The following is a 23,696-nucleotide window of genomic DNA, read 5'->3' as shown; positions in this document are numbered from 1 at the left end:
GCCAATTTTGAAAAGCTACTTAACAACAAATTACCGCATGAATAGGATTTAACATTTTTTTCCATAGTCAAGGATGCAGAATAAGATTCCCCCTTTCCCCCTATTTCTTCTATTGGTTTATGAAATTCCCTATTGCTGATTTTAGTTAAAGACTTAACTTCTGTAATTACTTTTTCTAACTTTTGAAAAGGCAACCTAAGGTGATAGAATGGTCCTTTGGAATTGCTGGGTTGCAGAAGTTTAGAAAATCTCTACTGAAGCACAGATTGGGTTCATGGGCGTAGATCTGATATTGTTGATTTTTATGTACAAATCTCTCTTTCTTCAGCAGATTGTGTGTGGATTGGTGAAGCTTATAGATCTGTATCAATATATGTCATTCACTTGTTCATTCAGATAATTAAAGTGAAAAGTGTTGGAAAAAGTAGGCTAAATAATATTTTGTACTTTTCAAAAGTTTAATCTATGTATTTTAGATTGTCCAGCCTTTTTTAGTACAGAATGCCCCTCTACTTCATGAGGGTCGATGGTACATGATGATATGCATATTGTCACAGCTACATCTCTAAGTACTATCAATCTGTAGCTTTTACAAAGCAATGCACTTTGAGAATAACATTTTCTTTCTTTCTTCTTCTTTTGATCTAATTACCTGCCAATAACTCTTTCAGGAAAGTAAGCTTTCCCTTTCCTTCTCTCACAGAGCAGCAAGCAGTGTAGGTTGACAAAATGGTTTGGCAAAATGCACAGCCACTCTAGCACTGAAGAAGATCATCAAATCAAATCCCATTTATTTAATTATTGCATGCTTTCTTGCTTGCAGGTGAGCTATTTTGTTTATAGGAAAAACACCAAGTTCATACTGTTTGAATTTTTAAAAAACTTTTTCGTGGGATAGTAGAACTATTTTCAGCCAGTATCATCTGATAATTAACAGTCCTGGACATATCAGTGAGATATTTATATTTTAGGGAGGACAGCTCAATTAAAAAAAAAGACTATTAAATACTAATAATAATTCTCTTTCTCTCTTGTATTTTCATTTTTCTGGACTATTTAGGACTTAGTTCATCTTTTTGTTCAAGTATGCTGTGCAAATGAATAACCAACCAGTCATTAATCAGAATGAAGTATATAGTGCTATCTCTATCTCTCGAAGGCTGAAGGATAGTGGATTCCGCTAGAGGTTTAATTGCAAGTGGTTAATATTACATTTTTCATATTTACATATTGGGAACACTGTAAGATTGTTAATAGAATATTTCAGTGTGTGACTTAAGCAAGGTATGGGAGGATAATCTTCTGCACATATTTAAATAATACAAGCAAGAAAATAAGGTCTAATTCACCTCACTGAATTTGATAGCAGCCTTTTCTTTTCTGTTGGTGTAGTTTCATTTTCTTTTACAATTTTCTGCTCATGGTGAAATTGGTCACAATTAGCATACAGCTTAAGACATTATCCAAAAATAAATAATCACCCTATGTGAAAAGGGTGGCCATATACATTAGATAGATAGGTAGGTAGGTAAATGATATATAAATCTTTCTTTGCTACTCATTTTAAATATCATCTGTGATAACTTGAATGCTGAGCAGTGCTGACTGGTCAGCAACGCCAGCTATCAGAAATCTAGGGAGGTCTGCATATATAACTGCAACTGAAACTTTTATCACAACCACTGCAGGAAAAAGACTTTCATTTGGCTGTGCCAGTCCATCAAAGTATTTTATTTATGTGCTTCCAAGCCTTTAAAAATTCTTTTAGGGTGCATCAGTAGGGAGTTAATAGAAACTTTGAAATAGGAAAAATGCCTGTGGGTTAAGCAAAAAACCCCAGTTGCCTGAGTCAAGCAAAATGCTTGTTCTGTTGTTGATAGGTCATTTGCCGAAGGGGAGTTGAATGGATTGCTCTCTATTCTTCCAATTGTGATCTGCAGTTGCTTTCCTTTTGGAAAAGGTTTATCTCCTCCTTCTCAGGGCTAAGATAAAATATAATTTAGAAGGCTGTAGTAAAGATAATGTAGTTCTTCAGCATGAATGTAACAATATTGTCCAGAGTCATGTTTTAGGAATTGTCAAGGGACTCATGTTAAATACATCTATGTTGCATCATGGAACAATTTCCCTTTAGATTTTGAGAAGCTAAATAATGAAGAAGGGTTCTCTTTCACCATCTGCTGAATCAACAGCGAAAACTTTAATCTTGTCCTGAGCATTCTTGAGGAGACGCAAGTTAAAATGTTACTTCCTTAAAAGACTAAAATATCTTAAGCACAAATGTGCTGCTCCACTTCCTTTCTCTAAATGGGATTATAGGATTTAATTCTGGGAGAAATTTTACATTTTGATGGAGGCAACTTTTCATATCTTTAAAATAAATAGAAAAATCAGATGGAATGTGATATCATTAAATTCACATCAGATTGCATACTTTCCTATATATAATTCAGCTTGTGATTTTGAAGGAAAGAGACCTATTGGAACAGAATTATAAAACCCCACAGAAGATTTGGATCAGTGCAGGACTATGTATTTAATTCATACAGGAAGAAAAAAACCAGATATTACAAGTTCTTATTATTGTTGGAGAAGGACCATAATTGTTAAATAATGAATTGAGCTTGGCAAATGGTGACTACATAGATATGTCTATGTGGAATTTACTTGGAAACAGTGATGAAATGGTTTTCATTGTCTTGTGGGATATCTATCCAACTTCTGAACTTAAACTGTAACACTGGGATATCTTGGTGTCCCGTCCAAGTACTTATCCAGGTCCAGCCCTGGTTAATTTTTGGGAATCAGGTAAGATCAGTTAGGTGCAGACTTTTGCTGTAGACAATTGTTGCATGTGCAATATTAAATATGTGACATATGTATACATAAAAGCAGAGGAAAGGAATCTAAGGACTACCCAACATCTTTCAAACTTGATAAAGTGACCTAGAGATTGTGGTTCAATAATATCTGAAGGAGTCAAGGTTTCCCACTCCTGTGCTACAGGTGTTAGGCTTAGGGTTAGGTTATGATCCTAATTTTTTGCTTACTGTGACAAAATAGGTTGTGGCTAGCTAGAAAATCTGAAGAAAATAGTATTTTAAGTAAAAAAAACTAGAGAGAGAAAACAATACTCTAATTATACATATTGAAAAGATTTTTTGATACCCAGTTAAAAATTCCATTCTTTTTCCTGTCCAGGTGACTCTGGTAATTTATTATGTTGTAAAATACAGATCAGATTTTGTCCTATTTTTATTCTTGGTTGTTTCCTTCTGTTGTTTCTATCTTGATAAAATACATGGCTTTGGTGAGCTATTGATTTAGTCTCTTTTCTTAGCTATAAATTCTCAACAATGTTTATTTTATTGACATTGCAGAAATGAATTAGTTCAAACAAACAAAAAATTTACTGTTTGCATATTATTGAGGGAATAGATTCCAAGATATACCCAAAAACACCCCCCCCACCCCACAAAAAACAAAAAAAAAAAAAACCAACCCCCCCACCCCAAAACCCCCCCCCCCCCCCCCCCCCCCCCCCCCCCCCCCCCCCCCCCAACCCAACCCCCACAAAAAAACCCCCCCCCCCCCCCCCCCCCCCCCCCCCCCCCCCCAACCCCCCCCACAACAACACCCCCAAAAAAAAAAAAAAACAAAAAAAACACCAAAAAAAAAAAAAAAACAAAAAAAAAAAACAAAACCCAAACCAACAAAAAAACAACCCCCACCAAAAAAAAACACCCCCCAAAAAAAAAAAAACAACCCCCAAAAAAAAAAAAAACAATATAATTCAGACCTTCCTCCCTTCTTGTTCCCTACTAGCTTCCCTGGTATACTTGCTGCAATAGAACTGAAGATATAAATCAGATGCACGTCTCTGTTGAGCACAGATTAGGACTCAGGTGAAGTAGGGCTCTTGAACTTGCTTACCTGTGTTATGAGAAGTGTATTTATTTCAAGGGAGGGTTAGGATCAGAAATTTTAAAAAATGTTATGGGTAAATAAGGTCCATTATGTAGGTGGATAATGTCTTCATATTCTGGGTAACAGGACTGAAACCCCAACCAAATATAGCAGCTTTTTTATTTCCCTGCCATGCAATTCATATGCTTCCACCACCAAAGCAGGAGCAACTTTCTCATCTGCCTTGAATGACATCTGCCATATTATTAAATTTATAACAGCAGGCAGTGTTAATATGTGACTGTGACAGGAGTTACAGACTTAAAGATGAAGATGCTGTATGCAGTGATAGGTTGTTGTAATGTACAAGGGATATACAACTGGTAATAATTGTCATTCCACTAACATTCAGAGTTGTATACAAAATAGCAGTAAAATCCATTGTTGAGGAGTTTACAGCAAACGAAAGGAAGGAATTACTAAAAGCACCTTGGCTATAATCTGAATGTGCATATATATATATATGCATGTGAATTAAACAGCATTATACTGAACAGACACAAACATGCAATAGAAGGTACATATTTAAAAAAATATTCTCCTTTCCTTTCCCCCTCTCTTTGTGTTTCCTTTTTTATTTTTTGGGCTAGCATTTTAACATATATCTCAGGCTGGTAGGCTAAGAGCCTGGGACTTTCCTTCACCACATTTGGAGCCTTTGATCAGTTGCTTTGGAGGTAACATCAAAAGGATGACTGAAAAAGACAGCCAGGCTGTGAAGTTCAACATTCAAGTTAATAGCTTGACTGAAGGTTGTACTGCATTGCCAGAGCTGCAGTAAACATGGGCAGTTCCACAGCATTTCTTGGAAATTGACCCAAATGTTGTATACTTAAAAAAATATATCTTAATTTGCATTTGGATGAGTGACACATTTTTTTAAAGTGCTACTTTTAGTCATTTGCAGAATGGAATAAAAAGCTCAAATGATATCTACTGTATTGCAGGCAGGCATTTTGTTATAATAGTAATTAGATGATATGCTTCATTACATTCTATTTATGTAGAAGAGTTGTCAATTTGTATATTTTTCACATTATCAATACAGTCACAGCCAAGAAAATAGTTACACTGAGAAGACAGTAGTCAGAGAAATTTCAGAAATCTAGGCTATATCCTATATAAAATCAATAAATCTAGAATCTATTCTTGCAGTCCAAATTCTGATCATTTTCTTGATGTATTATTCCACATCTACATTTCTGCATTTCTTGTGTGTGTAGAACAATGAGAAAAGAAGTGGAGAAGCAGGTTTGATTGGTTTGGTTAGAACTCAAGAAAATGCTCAGGGTCCAGTTTTCCCATTTTAAAGAAATGAGCAGAATTTTCCTGTTTCTGACTTTGGTTATTGAGTCAGGCATATCAATATGCCTGCAAACACCACCCCTATGGAAAGCTCTAATTCTTTTTCCAACCTAATTTTAAAGGCATTATTCAATAAAATAAATGGTAAGCCAGCATGCAGCAAAGCCCCAACTAAATATTCTTTTTATTTTCAGTGATGCTTCTGAGTTGACTATAACCCCGTGGTTTGTTTAGAAGGCTGTCCATCTTCCAAAGAAAGAGACAGAGAGAAACAGAAGGTAAAATGAGATGAAAAGGAATATATTGAAGGTTAGAGATGATGGAGGAAAGTAACCTTACCAGGCTGCTTCCTGATAAATGATTTTTATGACTGGTTACACCCATCAAAATAGCTGTTTTGTAAGAGCTCCTATTACGCACTCCCAAAATTCCAAATGTGTTAGTAGTAGAAGTCTGTTGTGTTTCCTTTATAGCTTGTTTGTGTTTGTAGATCAAAAATAGCATAGACTCAGTGATAATGGTATTATCTATTTTGAATGAGTAGATATCACGTTCAATATCTGCTATTTCTGCAGGAAAAAAACAGGCTATGGGGAAATATATGACAGCAGGTGATGCAAATGGCTGGTATGCTGCTACAAGTCAGGAGCAGACTACTACACTGATGCTATTAATTACTAGTGTAAATGGACTTGGAGAAAGCAATTTCCATATTTCTAAATAAAAATATATATTACCTATAATTTATTGCAACAATCACTTTACCTCACCTTTTCCCAATCTATTGCTGACTCTGTATCTGCTATTTTTCAATAATCTAATTGTTGGCTATATTGGCCAGAAAGTCTGGCTGATCTTTTTATCTATGGAAATTTTTTCAGCATCCTGTGCACATCAGATGCTGGCAATATTCGAAGTTTCTTTGTCTCTTCTTGATATACAAGTAGCAAGGTAGTTTCTTTAATAATGTTGGTTTTTATATTTGTGCTGACTGGAATAAACCAGATGTTTACAAGATAACTTAAATTATATCTCATGGATAGCACTTAACTCTCTAAGAGTGGTATTCAGAAAAAGTATGCTGCTCATTTCCATTCTCATCCCATTAGCAGGATTTTCAAAAAATTAATGTTGAAAACAGATTATTAAATTTTTGAATATATTGTACTGAAACCTGACAAAATAACATAAGGACACAAGAGATTGTGTTGACAAGAGTTTGTTTCCAACAGTCATTGAAGCTAACTGAATCCCAAGGCATTGCCTAAGTAATAATCTTTGTTACACATATCAGTGGTTCACTAACTTTATATAAGATTAAACAACCCGCTCCCTCCCTCCCTCAACAAATGCCAATAATAAGTCAATATGTACTTCCCTAAATAGATAAACAGAATGATCATGAGCAGGCACCCTTCCCTCCCTTCTTCTTCCTTTCCTCCATTTCCTTTATTTATTTCCTTATACTTTACTAATTTTCAGTCCCTGAAGTATACAATTCTGTCATTACCTTAGAAGAATTCACATTTCCTGCTGGCTTCCCCACTGACTTGGGGAAAGCTGGTAGGAAACATTGGAAATGGCAGTTACATTACTGCAGCTGAGTGCAGCAGCACTGAATTTCAATTTCAATTCAATAGAAAACATGACCCCCTGTATTTTAACATTTTGTAGGTTAGCCCATTTAAGGTATGTTTATTCACAAAGAGCTGTCCTATGAACTATATGGCTTTGCCCAATTGAAGGTTGGGCAGCATAAGAGACAGAGACAAACAGTCATAAGAGTTTTAGTAGTATACAGGTAGTGCACAATGCAATGATTTTGTACAGGTGTGCACCAAATTGAATTCTGCTTTCCATTGCTTTAAAATAACCGGAATAGGATTCTTATCTCCCATTCCCAATTTTGGAATTTGGATTTATTTGTGAAACAAGGGGAAATTATATTCTTTTAAATTCATGTCCAAGTTTTATTTTATACTAGATAGATGGTTATTAATCTTTCCTTATGCATCATCTAAGAAATTGTATCCCCTGCTTGAACATGGAAATGTTCTGTGGATTCTCATAAAATATGAGATTATAACATGTGATAAGATTGGAGACATTGCTTTACTGACTGCTCAGTAAATACATTGGTGTCTCTTCGATGTGCCCTGAGGCAATGAAACCTGAGGCCTGCCCACATCTTGAGTTCTACTTTCCTGCTTGCAAAGTGCCTCTGGCTAATAGAGCAGTCGATTTCCCCCTCCCTTTTCCTTTCCTCTGGCCTCCTAATAAAAATAAAAAGATGTTTTTGTGTGTCTGTTTTCTTGTTGCTGCTTAAATAAAAAAGGGTGTATAGTTGATGTGAAACTCAGCTCTTATAAATCCAGTTGTAAATCACATTAAAAGTTAATATATTTCATTGACAAAATATTTTAAAGTTAATGCACTTGATTTAGTGCATGCATCTATTTTAAGTGAGAAACAAATGTGCAGCAATGGCTCATGTGCAGAGAATACAGATTTGAAATTAGGGCCAATAGGACCTCATACTATTTCTTTGCTTTTGGTTTCTTAAGTAATCAGCTACTCCTTGCTGCTAGAAGTTAGCTGTGAAATACAAATTTTCTGCTTTCCTCCATTATTTAATTTTTTTTGCTGCAGATCTCAAACAAATCCAGAGGCAATAAAAATGGAAAAGTCAGTTTTAGCTGGATAATCCTTTACACTCTTGAACAATAATGAAATGCATGTACAGTTAAAGGAAATAGTGACTGGATATTTGCAGATATGGAAAAGCAAGCAGTTTGTATGGAGAATATAATCAGCATTTTCTAGAACTGCTATGGATTTAATTAGTGATAACTGTATGTTAGATCCTTCAGAACACAAGAATCACTGCTAATCTCATTGTCATTAATTGCAAGACTTCCTTACTCTAGGGATCTACATTTTGTGTAAAGTAATTATATATGTTGCCAAGGAATGCTTTGTTCATTTGTGCTGAGGAAATTGTTGAAAGAGAGATATCTTAAAGAGGGATTGTTTTTGCAAGTGTGGGAAGCTGTATACACATTAGAAAGAGTGAAGTAGCGGAAGGAAGTGAATTAGATTAGAGATTACCTCTGCAAGGTAGGAAATACATGGCAGATCATGGAAATGCTGCAAATAAGAAGCAACAGAATCCAATAATATCTTGGATATGAGGAAAAGGGATTAATAAAAATGTTATAGCATAGCATGTTCTGTTGATCAAATGCATTCAAATGCAAATGCATTCAGTAGTAGCTTGGAAATATAAGACCTATGATCTTTGCGTTAGCAATAGCATTTAGGCTTACATACCATATCACAGTGCTTTACAGCCCTGTCTAAGCGATTTACAGAGTCAACCTATTGCTCCCAACAATCTGGATCCTCATTTTACTGACCTCGGAAGTATGCAAGGCTGAGTCCACCTTAAGCTGGTGAGAATCGAATTGCTGGCAGTTGGCAGAATCAGCTTGCAATACTGCATCTAATTACTGCGCCATACGCTCTTCGGATTATTCAATATTACCTTTTGCCTTAGACCACTGCTTAGCAAACTTGAATAGCTACCCGAAATTGAGTAAAAGTGATTTATCTTTGGATAAGACACACGATCCCTTTATCAAATCACAACAGAGACATTTAACTAAGGACTTTCTCATAAGCGGTTTTTGGGTGTTGTGAAATTTGCAACAACTTAAGCACTACCTTAAGAGGTATTTATAGATTAAATATACTGCATTCCCTTATGTGATGTACAATATTTGCTGTACTCTTTGTGTATTCAAATTCAATATATTTGCATATTGTGGCTATTTGTCCACATCCAACTCCCATGCTTCTATGCTGAGCATGAGAAATAGGGTATATTATAAGTTAGTCAGTCTGTCTATCTAGATTTACATGCAGCTCAGCTCCCAATGACTATGGGTGGCTCATAACAACTAAAAAAAATTACAGTAGAAGAAAAGGAAGGAGAGAGAAAGAAAGAAACAGATCTCATAAACAGCTTTATATGATTTGAATTACAGTCTGAATTACAATGGAACCTGTATTGTAAACAATTTTCTGCTTCCAGTTCAGCATAAAAAGTTGTGAGATGAAGATAATACCGTATAATAGAACAATATGGGAAATTTCTTGATGAGATGCAGCCAATATATATGTAATTGTCCAATAATGTACAAATAAATGTCTTCTATATTCTAGATTCATTAAGCGCAACTGAATCTTTAAAAAACCATTTTGGTGCTTTGTCAAGACCTTTATTTACAATGTTTGAGACAGAAAATTAAAACCATCAGTTGAAAGCACCATACATTTGAAAGTTCTTTAGAGTAGACTTTTTTTTAAAAAAAATTCACAATACTTGCATACGTTTATTCAACACATAGGCATTTGTATAGATTTTCCCCCAATCAAGATCTGTTTTCAGGATGTGGAGATAATTGGTAGAATTCTCAATAGAATATTGTCTGGATATTATTTTTTTAGATCTATTAACATAAAAATTATTTAGTAAAAGTTCATATTATATTTGTGCATGTTGGGAAGGGAAAGCTAAACATCATCACCAAGAAATACAGTCATTTGCTATTTATTATTAAATTAGTTTGCTGCCTGCCTCCCAATAACTTAAAGAAAAACATTTAAAAAATACAATCCAAAAATAAGAAATAAAAGCAGAATAGAAATGGATTGAAACATAAAAAAAGAATTCAAGATGCCTTCAATCACCATCCCTAATAACCTGAGAGAGAAGAACAACTTTGAAAGCCCCTTTGAAACCCCAAGAGGAACTTCCTTTCAGAGTGCAAGCAGTGCTATAGAGCAGAAATCTGGGAGTTGAAGTCCACCAGGCTTAAAGTTGCTAAGGTTGGAGACCCCTGCTATAGATAAGGTATCCTTTGAAGGGGAGGGGCACATGATTTCATTGAGGAAACCTGGAGCACACCAACCCTGCAGAATTGCCAAACAGACAATATGGGAGACAGGCAGTCCCAGGCCTATTACACACAGGGCTTTATAGGTGACAATTGGCACCTTGAATAACACCTGGAAGACACTGGCACCCAGTGTAGCTCACAAAGTAGAAGTCTTACATGGGCATATTGAGACATGTGCATTTATGTGTGAGTGTCTCTTTATATATGTATGTTTGTGTGTGTATATTCATTTATTCAGGAGTGAGTTAAAGTAATATGTTAGGGACAGAACCTATAAAAAGCATGTGGTAGGAGGAGGAGTTACAGTTTTGTACTGCTTTGATAAATATTAAACTTCACAGAGAGCTATCATGGAATGGTTGGTGCCTAAGAGACTTTTCTATGAATTGAAAGTGCTCGCTTTGATTTTGATCCCTGCAGTGAACTCAATAACTGATCATAGACCAGCAACTTCTTATTTCTCAGCCTCCGTGGCCCAGAGATAATAACATCAGCCTCTTTTACTGGTAGGTTTTAAAAATTAGAATGTGCAAATGTCTTAGAAATGGATAGAACAAGACTGCTCTATTGCAAAGTTTCTCTTATTTAACTTAAGATGTGAGCAGATGTGTTCTGGTAGGAATTATTATTATTTGTATCATGCTATCATATTTACAATTTCTGAGTTTTATAATGAACTAATATTTTTTTATTTCCTGGTGCAGCTTATTGAAAGCCCACATCAACCTTCATCTGGTTTCTTTGTAAAGTGAGATTACAGGTCCCATAATTTGCAGTTTATACAACTGAATCCTTCCTTTTGCTTCTGGTTGTGATTAATCCAAGTGTAGTTGATAAGACTGGCTTGATCTGAATGTGGCTAAAAGCAATATGGCAATATGTTGGTTAATGAGAGCCTGTGGCTCAACCAGAAAGGAGCTCATGGGATAAGAAAACAATGACCTGAGGAATACCAGGAGCAGTATTGACAATCAAGCTAAGGAACTTTAAATGTAGTGGTTCAGTAGGCATGTTTGGAATTTGGACAATTTCAACTGACTATCACAATGGGCAGAATGTGCCCATTTGTGAAGTAGTTGTAATAATAGACATGATATGTTATTTACAGAAGGCAAAGTAGTTAGATTAAAAGAGAAAAAAAAATCCACAGAGCAGAAAAGATAGATATCCATGCCAGAGAAAGCAAATCACATGCATTTTTTACATGCAAAAGCCTTCACAAGTTATGTAATACAGAGTAACTCTTATGCAAACTTTTCATTTTCAGTCTTAATTAATTAATTAGATTTTTATCCTGCCTTCATTATTTTATAAGTAACTCAGATATCATAGTCTCTTCTCTTCCTCCCCCCCCTCAACAAAAACACTAGGTGATTGAGCTGAGAGAGTTTAACTGGCCTAATGTCACCCAGTTAGCTTTCATTCATTAGCTTGGGACTACAACTCACAGCCTCCTGGCTTCTAGTCCAGCACCTTAAGGATTACACAAATTGGTCTTCCATTTCTTGGCATTTTTCTTTAACAATTAAGTATTTCTCAACCACTGAGCAAGTCCAGTGCAGCATAAAGATGTTAATGGTGATAATATTGGCACATCATTTTTTTTCAGTTCAAGTTTACCATAGAACCTCCCAAATATTTTTTAAAAAAACCTTTAATTAGAAACAAACTATTAATAATGCTTTATTGTATCTTTTTTTTAAAAGTTACATTATATCTGCAAGCATAGTGGTGCTTATTTTCCAGTATTATGATTTTCCTGCTGATAAAGGCTCCAGTAATTTAATCAGACAATACACAACATGTTTGGACTCACAAAACATTATCTGTTTCATCTTGAAGCTCCGTTTATTTTATTTGATAAACACACTAGTTATGAGTTTATTGCAGTTTGGAGTACTTCTGCACAGCTAAATAGTTTTCATTTTAATTTGAATGTGATTAAGTAGTTATTTTAAGTAAAAGTTATTTTAAAATAAACATATATTACAGTTCCATTTCTATTTTGTATATGTATGGATGTGTTTACACTGCTGCATTTGTATAATGATAAATGTGAGCCATAGCCAGTTGCATTTCCTACTTCTAGAAACCACAGACCCTTAAATAAAAATTGGTATCAAAAGTAACTTTGTGGGTTAGTTATTTTAAAAAACACAAACTATGCTTAGTAACAAATGATCACTTTAAGTTATTTAAAGATTGTAATAGTCCAGTGGTTCCTCGGACTTCCTCTTTGTTGATGCCTGGAGGCTAAGAGTGTTTGGTCCTCAGAAAGAGATTATGGGATAGTAGAATTGGTGGGCATGGCTTGGTGGTTTGGATGCCTGTGGTGCTATTTTGTCTACTGGGAAAATTGTGGTGAGAACTTCTCAAGAGTTAACATGCTAAGAATTCTTCAGTCTGGTTACTAGAGAGAAACTATCCCATTGCTTTCTGTCCCACACCCAGTCACACTCTATGAGTATCTTTCTCATCCAGTACCACAGCTATTTGGCACAGTGAGCAAAATGCCCGCAAGACTTGAAATATTAAGGAGTCCAAATTATGCTGCTTAATGTTTTGCTCTCTATTTGCTTATGACATCTGCAGCATTCTAAGTCTGCAAAATGTCACTGTTGCTTTTTTTAAAAAGATACCATGTCTTGTGTTTTGAATAATACTTCAATAAAGCTGCACTCCTTTTTTTACAGTATTGGAGTTTTGCCAGCTTTTGCATCAAATACTAATAACATTTCTGTTAATCTTGATGTTAAAATACTATAAAGTTGATTTGCGTCCATTACTAACATCAGATCTCTTATTCAGTAAAACAGCAGTACATAGCTGTATATTTTGTATTTTTGACTGAATATATCTTATGAACTGCTTTTTAATTTTAAAAATATCTTCCTTGGCAATAATCAATCCATGTTTGGAAAATCCAATGCCCTATCAAAATTCCTTCTGCTTTTTATAATTTTGATATGTTAGTTAGATTCTTGCACATATATACCCAGTAACTTTTCTGTATCAACTGTTGTTTCCCCCACTTCATCCTTATAGCATATTATATCCTAAATATATATTGATCCAAATCAAATGTTTTTATTTGTATGAATTTGGAGGAATAACAATGGACTTATGCTGACCTGTAAAACCAATAAATTCTGTTTTGCTTTGCTTTTGATGACTTTTTTTTATAAATCTTGTCTTTTCCCCTGCGGGTTACTTTTATTTCTTTGAATTATTTTTCTTTTTAAAAAAGTATTGTAAAATAATATACATGATTGGCTGAGGGAATTTGTAGGCACAGTATTGAGTAATTGGATTAGACATTTGTAGTGTCCTTACAAATCACAAGTGTTTAAAAGTGTTCAGTCTTTGTGTGAGGGGATTTCAGCTTTCATATTTTACTTTTTGTAACAGATATTTGTAACAGCTTATAAATTTAAAGGAAAATGGGTGCAGGAAATTTTGCTGGCCTTTGTTTCATAACCAAATCACTTTACATCTAATGAGGACATTTATGTAGAATCATTGCTGCTACCCACCCCTGCCTTAGGCATGAAAACTGGCTGGGTGACTTTGGGCTCTATCTCAACCCACAATGTCAGGCTCAGGTGACAAGCCGGTCAGTCATTTCCTGTTGCAACTAGTGGAACACCACTCAACTGATCTGCATAAAAAAAAGCAGTGCTTGCATTGTGAGAAAAAAGTTAGGAGGAAAAAAACCCACCCTATTTCTCTCTTTCTTTCTTCATTTTTAAAAGAAATAAAAAATTACAACAAAAATGCAAAAAATTCAGTAAAAGGATTGTTAAGTAAGTTTGCAGCAAAAAGGTTTTGGCTGGGACTTGACTACATTCTACTCTGATCCTTTCCTTTTTAACTGAAATATTTTTAAAAGTTAAAACATGCTGCTTTCCATCCTGTTCCAAGCACCAGGGGAAAATGGATACTTAGACTTAATTTTTATTTAGCACGCAAGATTGAGAGACCCAAGAAGCATAAAATAACAACCCCCTGTTACTGAGAATGTCCAAATAGAGAGAAAGCCACAAAGAATATGAAAGGAAAAATTCTGGGTTTTCTTGGGAGCACCTTTTACAAATTCATTCAATTTTCTCATTTCTTAAAAAACGATAAATAATATATTTATACAATATGAGTTAAATACTGGTTTATCTTTTTTTAACATATAGTCCCCTAATCAGTTTCTCTAGAAATATACCAGCTAAAATGCCAGAAAGTTATCTTAATCTTTCATTTATCCAGTAATATTTCTGTTTGTAACATAGTTATATAAATTTAATAATTATAAAACAGATTCTCCAAAAACTTTAAAATTAAAAATTATTCATGTTAAAATTTGTAACTGAAAGGTGTTCATCAACTCATATACCTCCCCGATTTGGTAATGAAGTACATTGCTGTGATAATGTTGCCATAGGATTTTACTGGAATTCAATAACATCATGGAATTTTTTTTTCTTTTTGATAAATGTTAATCACAACATTTTTTTTTTACCTCTTTTGGATTCCGATGCTAGATATGCAAATGGATGCAGGGAAAAAATGAGTTAAAAGTTCATGCATCTGGAGGATCACATGATATATTTTTTCTCAGCAATTTTCTGCAGCTACTATACTGTTAACAAATGATTATCTTTTATAAATAAGGATTTGAAGAAATATGCTTGCCAAACTTTAGGTTATCTGTTGGTTACCTTTCATTGGCATGTATGGAAAATGAGAATGAGATTAATCCTTCCTATTTCCTTCCTGTCACCTGTGGGTTTAGCAAGATCTGCAAGCCACATAGTTTTCATCAAGTCAGCAACCTGCCCATTTTGTATTCCTGATCTAAGTGAGTTTATATACTTATTCCATTGGTCTGCTAAAGGCTTCTGCATTGTGAGTGAAATCAATACTTTTGCAGCTCTGCCAAGAAGGAAGATAAGGAGTAAAGATCTCTAATGGCTTGTGGGTTTTTTCCTTTAATAATGATGTTAAATAAGAATAGATTTCTAAATTTAGAAATTATCCCAAATATTTTTTGCATGCCTATGTGATTTTCCAGATGCATGAACTTTAACTCATTTTCCCTGCATCCATTTGCATATCTAGCCCTGAGATAGGGATTAGAATATTTAGCAATCATATACAAAAGGAATTATATTTGTGAACTCTACACAATTTGAGGTTGAGCTAATGTGATGTAAAGATAAAATGAAGAGCTAGATTAGATCTGAGCTGTGGAAACTGTGATTTTCACCAACCATTCTTTCTTAATTTTTTTAGTCTACCCCATAGCATTCTTGTGGGGAAAAAGGGGCCCCTTCATTCCTTGAGAAAAGCTTGCAACAAATACAATATGATATTACAAACTGTGTAAAGAGTATTGCTTTCTATCCCAATATTCATTCTTGAATCTTGGATTGATAGAGTCAATCAGGCCAAAGCCAGAGTTTTTAAAAACACAAATTGAATTTCCTATTATTCCTGGGATGCTCATTGAAAATTGGGATACTAATACTAAAATAAAATTTATATTAATTCTGCCTCCAAATTTCCTTTATAGCAACTTAGAAGTTAAAGGATTTCCTGCGCTCATTTGCATTTAGAATTTCTCACTCTACAGTGTTTCTCAATTTTAAGGTGTGTGGACTTGGCTGAGAAGAGTTGAAGTCCACAGATCCTAGCTGCTAAGATTGAGAAATACTGCTGTGTTTCTCATAGGAAACTCTATCACTGTTACTTTTGTCCTGTTGAAAATATTACATGTAAACATATTTTTACTGTAGCTGTAAACCTAAAAAGACAACGGAACATGTACATCCTTCTATAAGCAGTTTTGAATGCAATGTTTCCTCTGCAAACAAGAATTCTAATATTGAAGTTCCAGTTTGAAGGGCTTCGGCGACAGACAGAAATCCGCGATCGTGCGTGGTTTCTGTCTGGGCTCGCCGCTGGAGGGCCCCGAGCCAGCTGGTTTCGGGGCTAAGCCACCCCATAGAGGTGTTGAGGAGGGGGGAGACTGCCAGCAGGGTTGAGGAGAGCCGCATCTCTCCTCCTCAGCTGGCCATTACTTCCTTTCCTGAAGGCGGTTGCAGCGGTGGTCAGAAATGGCCACCACAAAGGAGAACTCGACCGGAAAAGAATGTGCAGGAGGAAGATAAGAAGTGAAAGTTTTGGCTGACCGGGTTAAATTGTAAAAGCAACAACTAAGGTATCCTGGAATTTAAACTTACAAAAAATAACATCGCTCCCAATGAAGAGTTAGAAGCAGCGAAGGAAAGTGAAAAGGGAAAGGTTTGGCTATTTTCTTCTTCTCTCTCCTTCCCTATACTGACAACTAAGAAACTTAAATAAGACATCAATAGGCAATTAAGCTGAAAATAAAACAAAATGTCAAAGGGATAATAAAGATTTCTGGACATTAAATTTTTTCTTTTTTATAAGCAGGAAGGGAGAGAAAAAGAATAAGGGCAGGATCTGGAAGAGGGAGGAGACTGCCTGGAATTAAAAAGAATCTACAGTAAAACTTCAACAAGACTTCTAAAAAATATATTTTAACTGAAACTTTGCAACTAAACATGTCCTGGGTTACCCCAGGAAGAGAAAGTGAAAAAAAAGAGCAAAAAAGAAACAGCTTACGTGTATTTGGATTAGTTGGTGATCTTTGGATACTTAGTTATTATATTTGAATGACTAAAATCAATCGGGTGGTTGTTTAAAAATTTATACAATGGCACCACTCTGGATGAATTGGAAATGGAACTTAAAAAGTACAAAGAAGATGCACAAGAAGGGAAGGGTTCTTTTGGCTTCATTTTTCAATTCTTAGAAACGGAGATTTGGAACTATGAGGAACAACAAGAAATGACTGCAAAACAAGAAGACTGGGACAAATAAGAAGCCATCTTTAATGAACAAGTAATTTTATGTGGGGAAGAAAAAGGAAAGGTTCTCTTAATGGAGAATTTAAGACTAAAAAAAAACAACCAAAGAAAAGAAAAATAATTTGAAAAATAAGTATAATACTGGAAGCAACAGAAAAGGGGAATACAGAAGAGAGAAATATAAGTAGAGAGACAAGGGGGTAAAAAGGGGAGAGAGAAGAAGAGAGGGAAGAAGGAAAGGAAAATAAGTTACAAAGGACCGGAACAAGATATAGAGAAACAGGACCTATTTAGAGATAATGGGTGAAAATCTAACTGAAAAAGGGATTCTGTAAAGGTACATAAGATTGTATTGTTATATTAGTAATAGAAATAACTTTAGAAAATTGGAAACAACGTATGATTAAAATGAGGGATAAAATAGTTAGTGTAATTTAGTGAAATGTTTGTGAATAAAATAAGTGAAATAAAATAAATGAGAAAATTGAATTAGGAAGGAACGGGAACATTTTAATTAATGTTTTATAAAATATAAGTGAAGAGCGGGGGGAATTAACTATGGAAAGCTTATAATTGTTCCCATAGAGGTATGATATTTAATTGAAAAGTAATGTTAAAGATGTTAAGACTTTAATGAATATTAATATTAATGATATAATTGAATTGGAATGGAATGTTGTTTTAATTATATACATTTATAATTTTTTTCTTTTTTAAAGAATACAGTGTGTATTTTAAGAATGTACCAAGCAGAATCCGAATGGAAATTATGTATTATATTGAATGTTACAACTTCAGGGAAAAGATATAAAGGCGTCATACTCCAATCAGTAACTACAGGAGAAATTTTGTTCAATGAGAAAAAATAATAGATAATTGAAACAGGACAGACAAAAAATATAAATACAATGATTTGAATTGAGATGAGATAATTAAAATAAAATTGAGAAAATTAAAAGAGGGGAGAAGCTATGCAGAAAATGTAAAATAGTAATAAGATATGGAATAGAATATAAAAATGAGCATGAACCTGAATTTGTGTCTGTACGAAGAAATGTAACCCGGGATTACGCTACTTTCAAAAAAGATGTTTTATTTTTATTTTTTTTCTCTTTGTGAAAACTCAAATAAAATTTACAAAAAAAAAAAAAAGAATTCTAATGTCAAAATTTATATGGCTGGTAAGAGACCAAGAATTAAACTGAAAGTGATGCAAGACACTAAAGAAAAAGGAAGATTTGGCTTGCCTGAATAGGAGTTATATTATTATGCAGCAACTCTAACATGGATAAAAGAATGGATTATGTTAAGGAATAAAAGATTGTTAAAACTAGAAGGTCATGATATTCAAATAGGCTGGTATGCCTTCTTATGGTACGGAAAAGATACAGCACATAATTATTTCCAGAGACACTATTTAAGATAGGCACTGTTAACAGTTTGGAACAAAATCAAACATCAAAATTACATGAAAATATCTATTTGGCTTTCCACACTAGAAGCATTTATACATCCAAACTTGATAAATATGGAAAAAATAGTAACTTGTAGAGATATACTGAATGAACAAGGAGTACTGAAAACTAGATTAGAACAAGTAGCACAAGGGGTAAATATAGAATAGTGGTCTTATTTACAAATACAATCAAGATACACACAAGATAGAAAAACATGGGGTATTAATAAAGCATTAACAATTCTTTATATTGTTAGAGACAGATGATAAATTAATAAAAATATTGTATAGATATTTATTAGAATACAAACTTGAGGAAGAATATGTTAAAGAAACAATGGTGGCACAGGCAAAAAAATTCAGTTATAATATTGAATTGGCTAAATGACAGAAACTTTGGATCACAAATAAGAAAACAACATTGGCTACAGCTTATAAAGTAAATATAAGATGTTTTACAGGTGGCATATTCTGCCAGCAAGTCTTTCTAAAATGTTTAAAAATGTATCTCCAAATTGTTGGAAGTGTAAAGATGTACCAGGCACATTTTTTCACATGCGGTGGACCTGTAATGCTGCAAAAAATATTGGAGACTGATTCAAACATGGATAGAACAAATGGTGGGAGAGTGTATTCCATTTAAACCAGATTTTTTTCTTCTTGGAATAATATCAGAAAAATTTAAGAAGGAAATAATGTATCTAATACTACATGTATTGATGGCAGCTAGAATATTATATGCACAATTTTGGAAAAATGAAATCATACCTCCCGAAACAGAAATAATAAGAAAAATTATGGCATGTGCAGAATTAGATAGGTTAACTTTAGAAATAAAAGACAAAGGAAAGTCTAAATATTATAAAACATAAAATAAATTTTGTCAATAGTAATATAGTAGAAGACAAGGTCAAAATATTAGTTATTAGATTAATTAGTAATTAATATATTAAATAAGGAGATTATAAATGATGAAATGTATATATGTATGATAAGGATAAGTTGAATGTATTATGTTGTATTCTCATAATTAAAATTAAAAATAAATTAAAAAGATTCAAATCCACATAAATCAGGAATATTATAGCAAAGAGTGTAGAATTACTCAATTATCCTGATGCTGTGGAATAGTCTTCCCTTTGAGATCTATAATAAATTAGAAGAGCTACAAAAAAAAGAATTCTTTCTTCTTGTGTTTTCAGACAACAATACGGCCTCCCCCAATAGGAAGTCCCAGCATGTTTTATAGGCATGAAATGAAATTAAGCCCCTCCCCCCAAATTAAGGCCTATTTTAAAACATGCGAAATGGGGGGGGGAATGGTGGGGGGGCTTGCCATTAGGAAGTACACACCCGGATATGGTGCTGCCTGCATTGACCCCGATACGAAGTGCCCCACCAACGCCAAGGTCAACATCCAAGCCGTCGCTGCTCGCCCGCCCAAAGATGCAAGGGGGGGGATTAAGTCACCCCCGAAAAGACAGCCTAGCCATTTTTTTGGGGCTCAAAAAAAAAATAAGACCCGGCCTTATATGAGAAACACGGTACTTAAAATAATGTCTTGATGATGGGCTTTTTACTTGGCAGTTTATTCCACTATGCAAGTACTTGCAGGATTAGATTGCTGCTTCTTAATTCCAATAGTACATCTTTCTCTTTCCCCATTTTTTTCTCCCATCTGGGTTAAGTTAACTCACTCAATAGCAGGACTGAATCTCATTTCCTTCACCAGTAATGTTATATAGGCAGTGATCTTGGCCTGCCCTAACATAATTGAAAATTATGTGTACTGTAGACTTGCAGTGCTGAAAAGTAGACTCATAAAAATCTAGGGCTCAGGTAGCCTGTGGAGATTGGATTTGGCACACAATGAAGCTTTTATGTAAAATAAGAATTAGAAGCCACCACATTAATATTGTATTATGGTTCAAGTTTGAAGCTATTGAATAAAACAAGTGTTTTATTCTTTGTCAATAGATCTGGTGTTTTTTTTATTTAAACTGGATGAGGTAAAGCTGTAGAAGGGGTGAACTATCTGAGCGGATTCAGAAATATTCAAAATGCATCCTTTATGCTACTCTCCAAATGTTGGACTTTTTTGCACTTTCTAGTCAAAACACACTGCATAGAAACATCTCTTGTACTCATTTCACTCCCTGCATAGAAACATCTCTTGCACCCCTAATGCTTATAAAGCTGCATTTTATATTAGTTAAAATAAACTGGATTAAAAATATTAATAAAAACTACTTTGAAGCCTGTTTCTGAAAGGCAGGGGAAGGTCAAAATTGCTCTTATTTCTAGTAAAAGTGATATTAATGAAGTTGATTTGGGCTATGTGATTATTTTTATGAGTAGCTCAAGATTAGAGCACTAGGAATGTTCATTTGCTGCTATTGATGTCACCATACGTATTCTAAATAAGTTCAATTGAATAATTATATCATTGTAACCAGAATGACAATAAGTTACATGAAGAAAGTGCGGGTGAACTGGGATATTAATTGAAGGATAGTTTGAACCTGCAAAATCATTTTTATACCACAAAGGGTTGCTGTAAAATACTAAATTTAACCATTTTTTAACTACAGGTTTTTAATATTTAATAAACAGGGGAAGGCTTTCTGTCTATTCTAGGACAAAAATAGCTTGTAATTCTGACTAGGGATTGCAAAATGTTTTGTAACTGAATTCTTAAAACTCAAAGCATCCCATTTTGATCAGTTATCAGTTTCTTGTTGGCAAATTGTGAAAATTATATTCTTGATATATTTGTAGAGTACCAGATTGAAAAAAATATGAAGTAAGATATCTAGTTGTAAGCGTTACAACAAGCTATTCTTGTAATGGCCGCATAAAGGATTAAAACTCTCCAGAACTTACTGCCAAATTGTGTTTTGTGCTGTAATAAGAGAAAATTATTAAATATATAGAAAGTGATCTTGTCAATTGAATTTAATTTACTTAAAAGCAATGTATAACTTCCTGAAAAAGATATACATCCCAGAGGTAGGAACAAAAACATTACACATGCAAACTAAGATTTTGTATTGGGGCAGATTTTAATTTAGATTTATCCTGGTTTGCTGATGAAATTTATTCACATTTTGAGCATGTACATCAGCATCACATATTAAAGTTTACTGGCAAAGTTCAGCAAAAGCTTTTGTCTTACTTGCATTGCAAACTCTCAATAAATTCAGCACATACTTTCTCAGCAACTTTGTAAATTCTGAAGCCTCTCGATTAACTTCCAGTAACAAGAACATGTCTTGGTTGTTATTGTTGGAAGGAGTGAGCTGTACCCTATTCCTGCTTGTGCATCATGAATAGGATTGTTTACTGAGTGTCAGTTTCAGGCAAAACCAGCCACTTGGCTGGAAGGTTGCTTGTATGTCATGAGAGTGCATATTCACCAACAACTGATTCTTTTATTGCTCGTGCTGATGAGCAAGAATGAAATTGCTTGTCTAAATAAAATGTTGGAATTAGGTGACAGCATGGTACAGAGATTTATAATTCTCTGTGCTACATTTTTATAAGTGAGGTTGACCTCGTATTGATATAAATATTTTAGTAATCTACTTATAGCATTTCTTTTATTATTTTGTTACATTGCTATGCTACTGCATTTCTAAGATGTTTTGCCCATTTTTTGCTAACCTGAGGGAAAGCCTCAGAAATGAATCAGAGAAAGTTTTTCTAGTACATTTTAGGAAGGTTCAATTTTAAAACAAAGCAAAGGCTGGAGCACGGCAAAGATTATTCAGAAATTGCATGAGATTATTTGCAGCAGATTTACATGCAGCACCCAATGGATACATGCATTGCTGAGCATGTATGCACAAGTGGGAAGATTTCTAGAAGCATGAAAGGAAAAAGAAACACCTCCAAAATGCTTTACTGGGATTAGAAAAGAAATGGTGGTTACACCTGCTTTTTCCTTGCAGTCTTTCTAAAATCCTGAACACAGCATAGTTTGTCAAGACCACTCTTAAAATTGAGTGATGAAAGATGATGCCACCTAAATTTGACAATCCTATTTTCTAATTCATAAGCCAAACCATTTATTCAATGACATAAGGCCTAAAACTAGAAATCAGATTCCTAAGCACACAAGACTGGCAACTACCTGAATTGCTTTCTTCCTTCAACTGTGCTTACAGTCTCCTGGCTTTCTCACTGTCCTTCCCATGGCTTTCTGATTTTCCCTTGTACTGATTTGGGAAATGGTTCCTTGATATCCCCAGTGACATGTGTGCAAGGTAATTCAAGGACCATTAGATTAATAAAAGTGTTTGGATAGCTAGTGTAATGCTGGCTGGGGAATTCTGGGAGTTGAAGTCCATATTTCTTGAAGTTGCCAACACTGGATTTAATGCACAATTAAAGGAATGAGTGAAAACTTTAGCATATGTTTACATTAGCCACACCATTTTTAAAAAATGGCTTTTAAATATGAAATATCCATGGGTGTGTTACAGGTGCAAATTCTAAGAGAAATTTTTAAAGGTCTAACTTTTCAATGATTGTATTTTATGGCAAATAATTATCAATATGGGATTACCGTTCCTTTTAGTAAGACAGCATAAATGGATTTTTCTGTTGTGAGATATACTGTAGGACTATTTCTGTTCTTGCAGTGATGCTAATCATCATTTGTCTTGCATTTTATTCCTTTCCATTCCTGGGCAACATCTTCTTTTTCCATATTTAGTCCTAAGATAATATAAAGTTTGCCTGTTTCTTCATTTCAATAAATATCCATGGGTAAACCCTGTAAACTGCCTAGAATACAGGAGTTTTAGGTAGTAAGAGAAAGTTTATAAATAAACAGTATGGAAATACTTGCGTACACCATCACTGTTAAACACTATCTTTTTTTAAAAAAGTATTCGTTATGTTCATTGTTGTTGCATACCATTTAGTTCTCTTTTACCATGTTACACAACATTTAATTGTCTATTTCCTTTCCTATCTGAAGTCTTTTTTTCTCCATTCAGTATCTCCAGATGAAATGGCCGTTGCTGGATGTCCAAGCAGGAAGCCTACAGAGCAGACAAGCCCTTAAAGATGCCAGGTCCCCATCTCCAGCTCACATTGTGGTGAGTCAATTAAAAAGGA

At 34.3% G+C, this 23,696-nt stretch overlaps 1 protein-coding gene across 28 annotated transcripts in view; it reads left to right on the top strand.

Annotated features, from left to right (window-relative positions):
* Positions 1–23,696, top strand: part of TCF7L2 (transcription factor 7 like 2) — a 206,372-nt gene that overhangs the window by 56,805 nt on the left and 125,871 nt on the right. For 26 of the 28 annotated variants that reach the window (XM_026670590.2, XM_026670493.2, XM_026670598.2 and 23 more), the window contains exon 4: positions 23,576–23,677. In XM_026670590.2, coding sequence (XP_026526375.1) covers positions 23,576–23,677 — 102 coding nt within the window. Of the gene's footprint in view, positions 1–5,465; positions 5,550–22,765; positions 22,838–23,575; positions 23,678–23,696 lie in introns of those variants that run through there. The other 2 variants (XM_087964535.1, XM_087964536.1) reach the window with 2 other exon arrangements.

The sequence above is a fragment of the Notechis scutatus genome, chromosome 4 (assembly GCF_049901735.1).
Source record: "Notechis scutatus isolate UNSWTSFEM ecotype Mainland chromosome 4, rNotScu1.2, whole genome shotgun sequence".
Classification (NCBI taxonomy): Eukaryota; Metazoa; Chordata; class Lepidosauria; order Squamata; family Elapidae; genus Notechis; species Notechis scutatus.
This window is presented reverse-complemented; position numbering and strand designations above follow the sequence as displayed.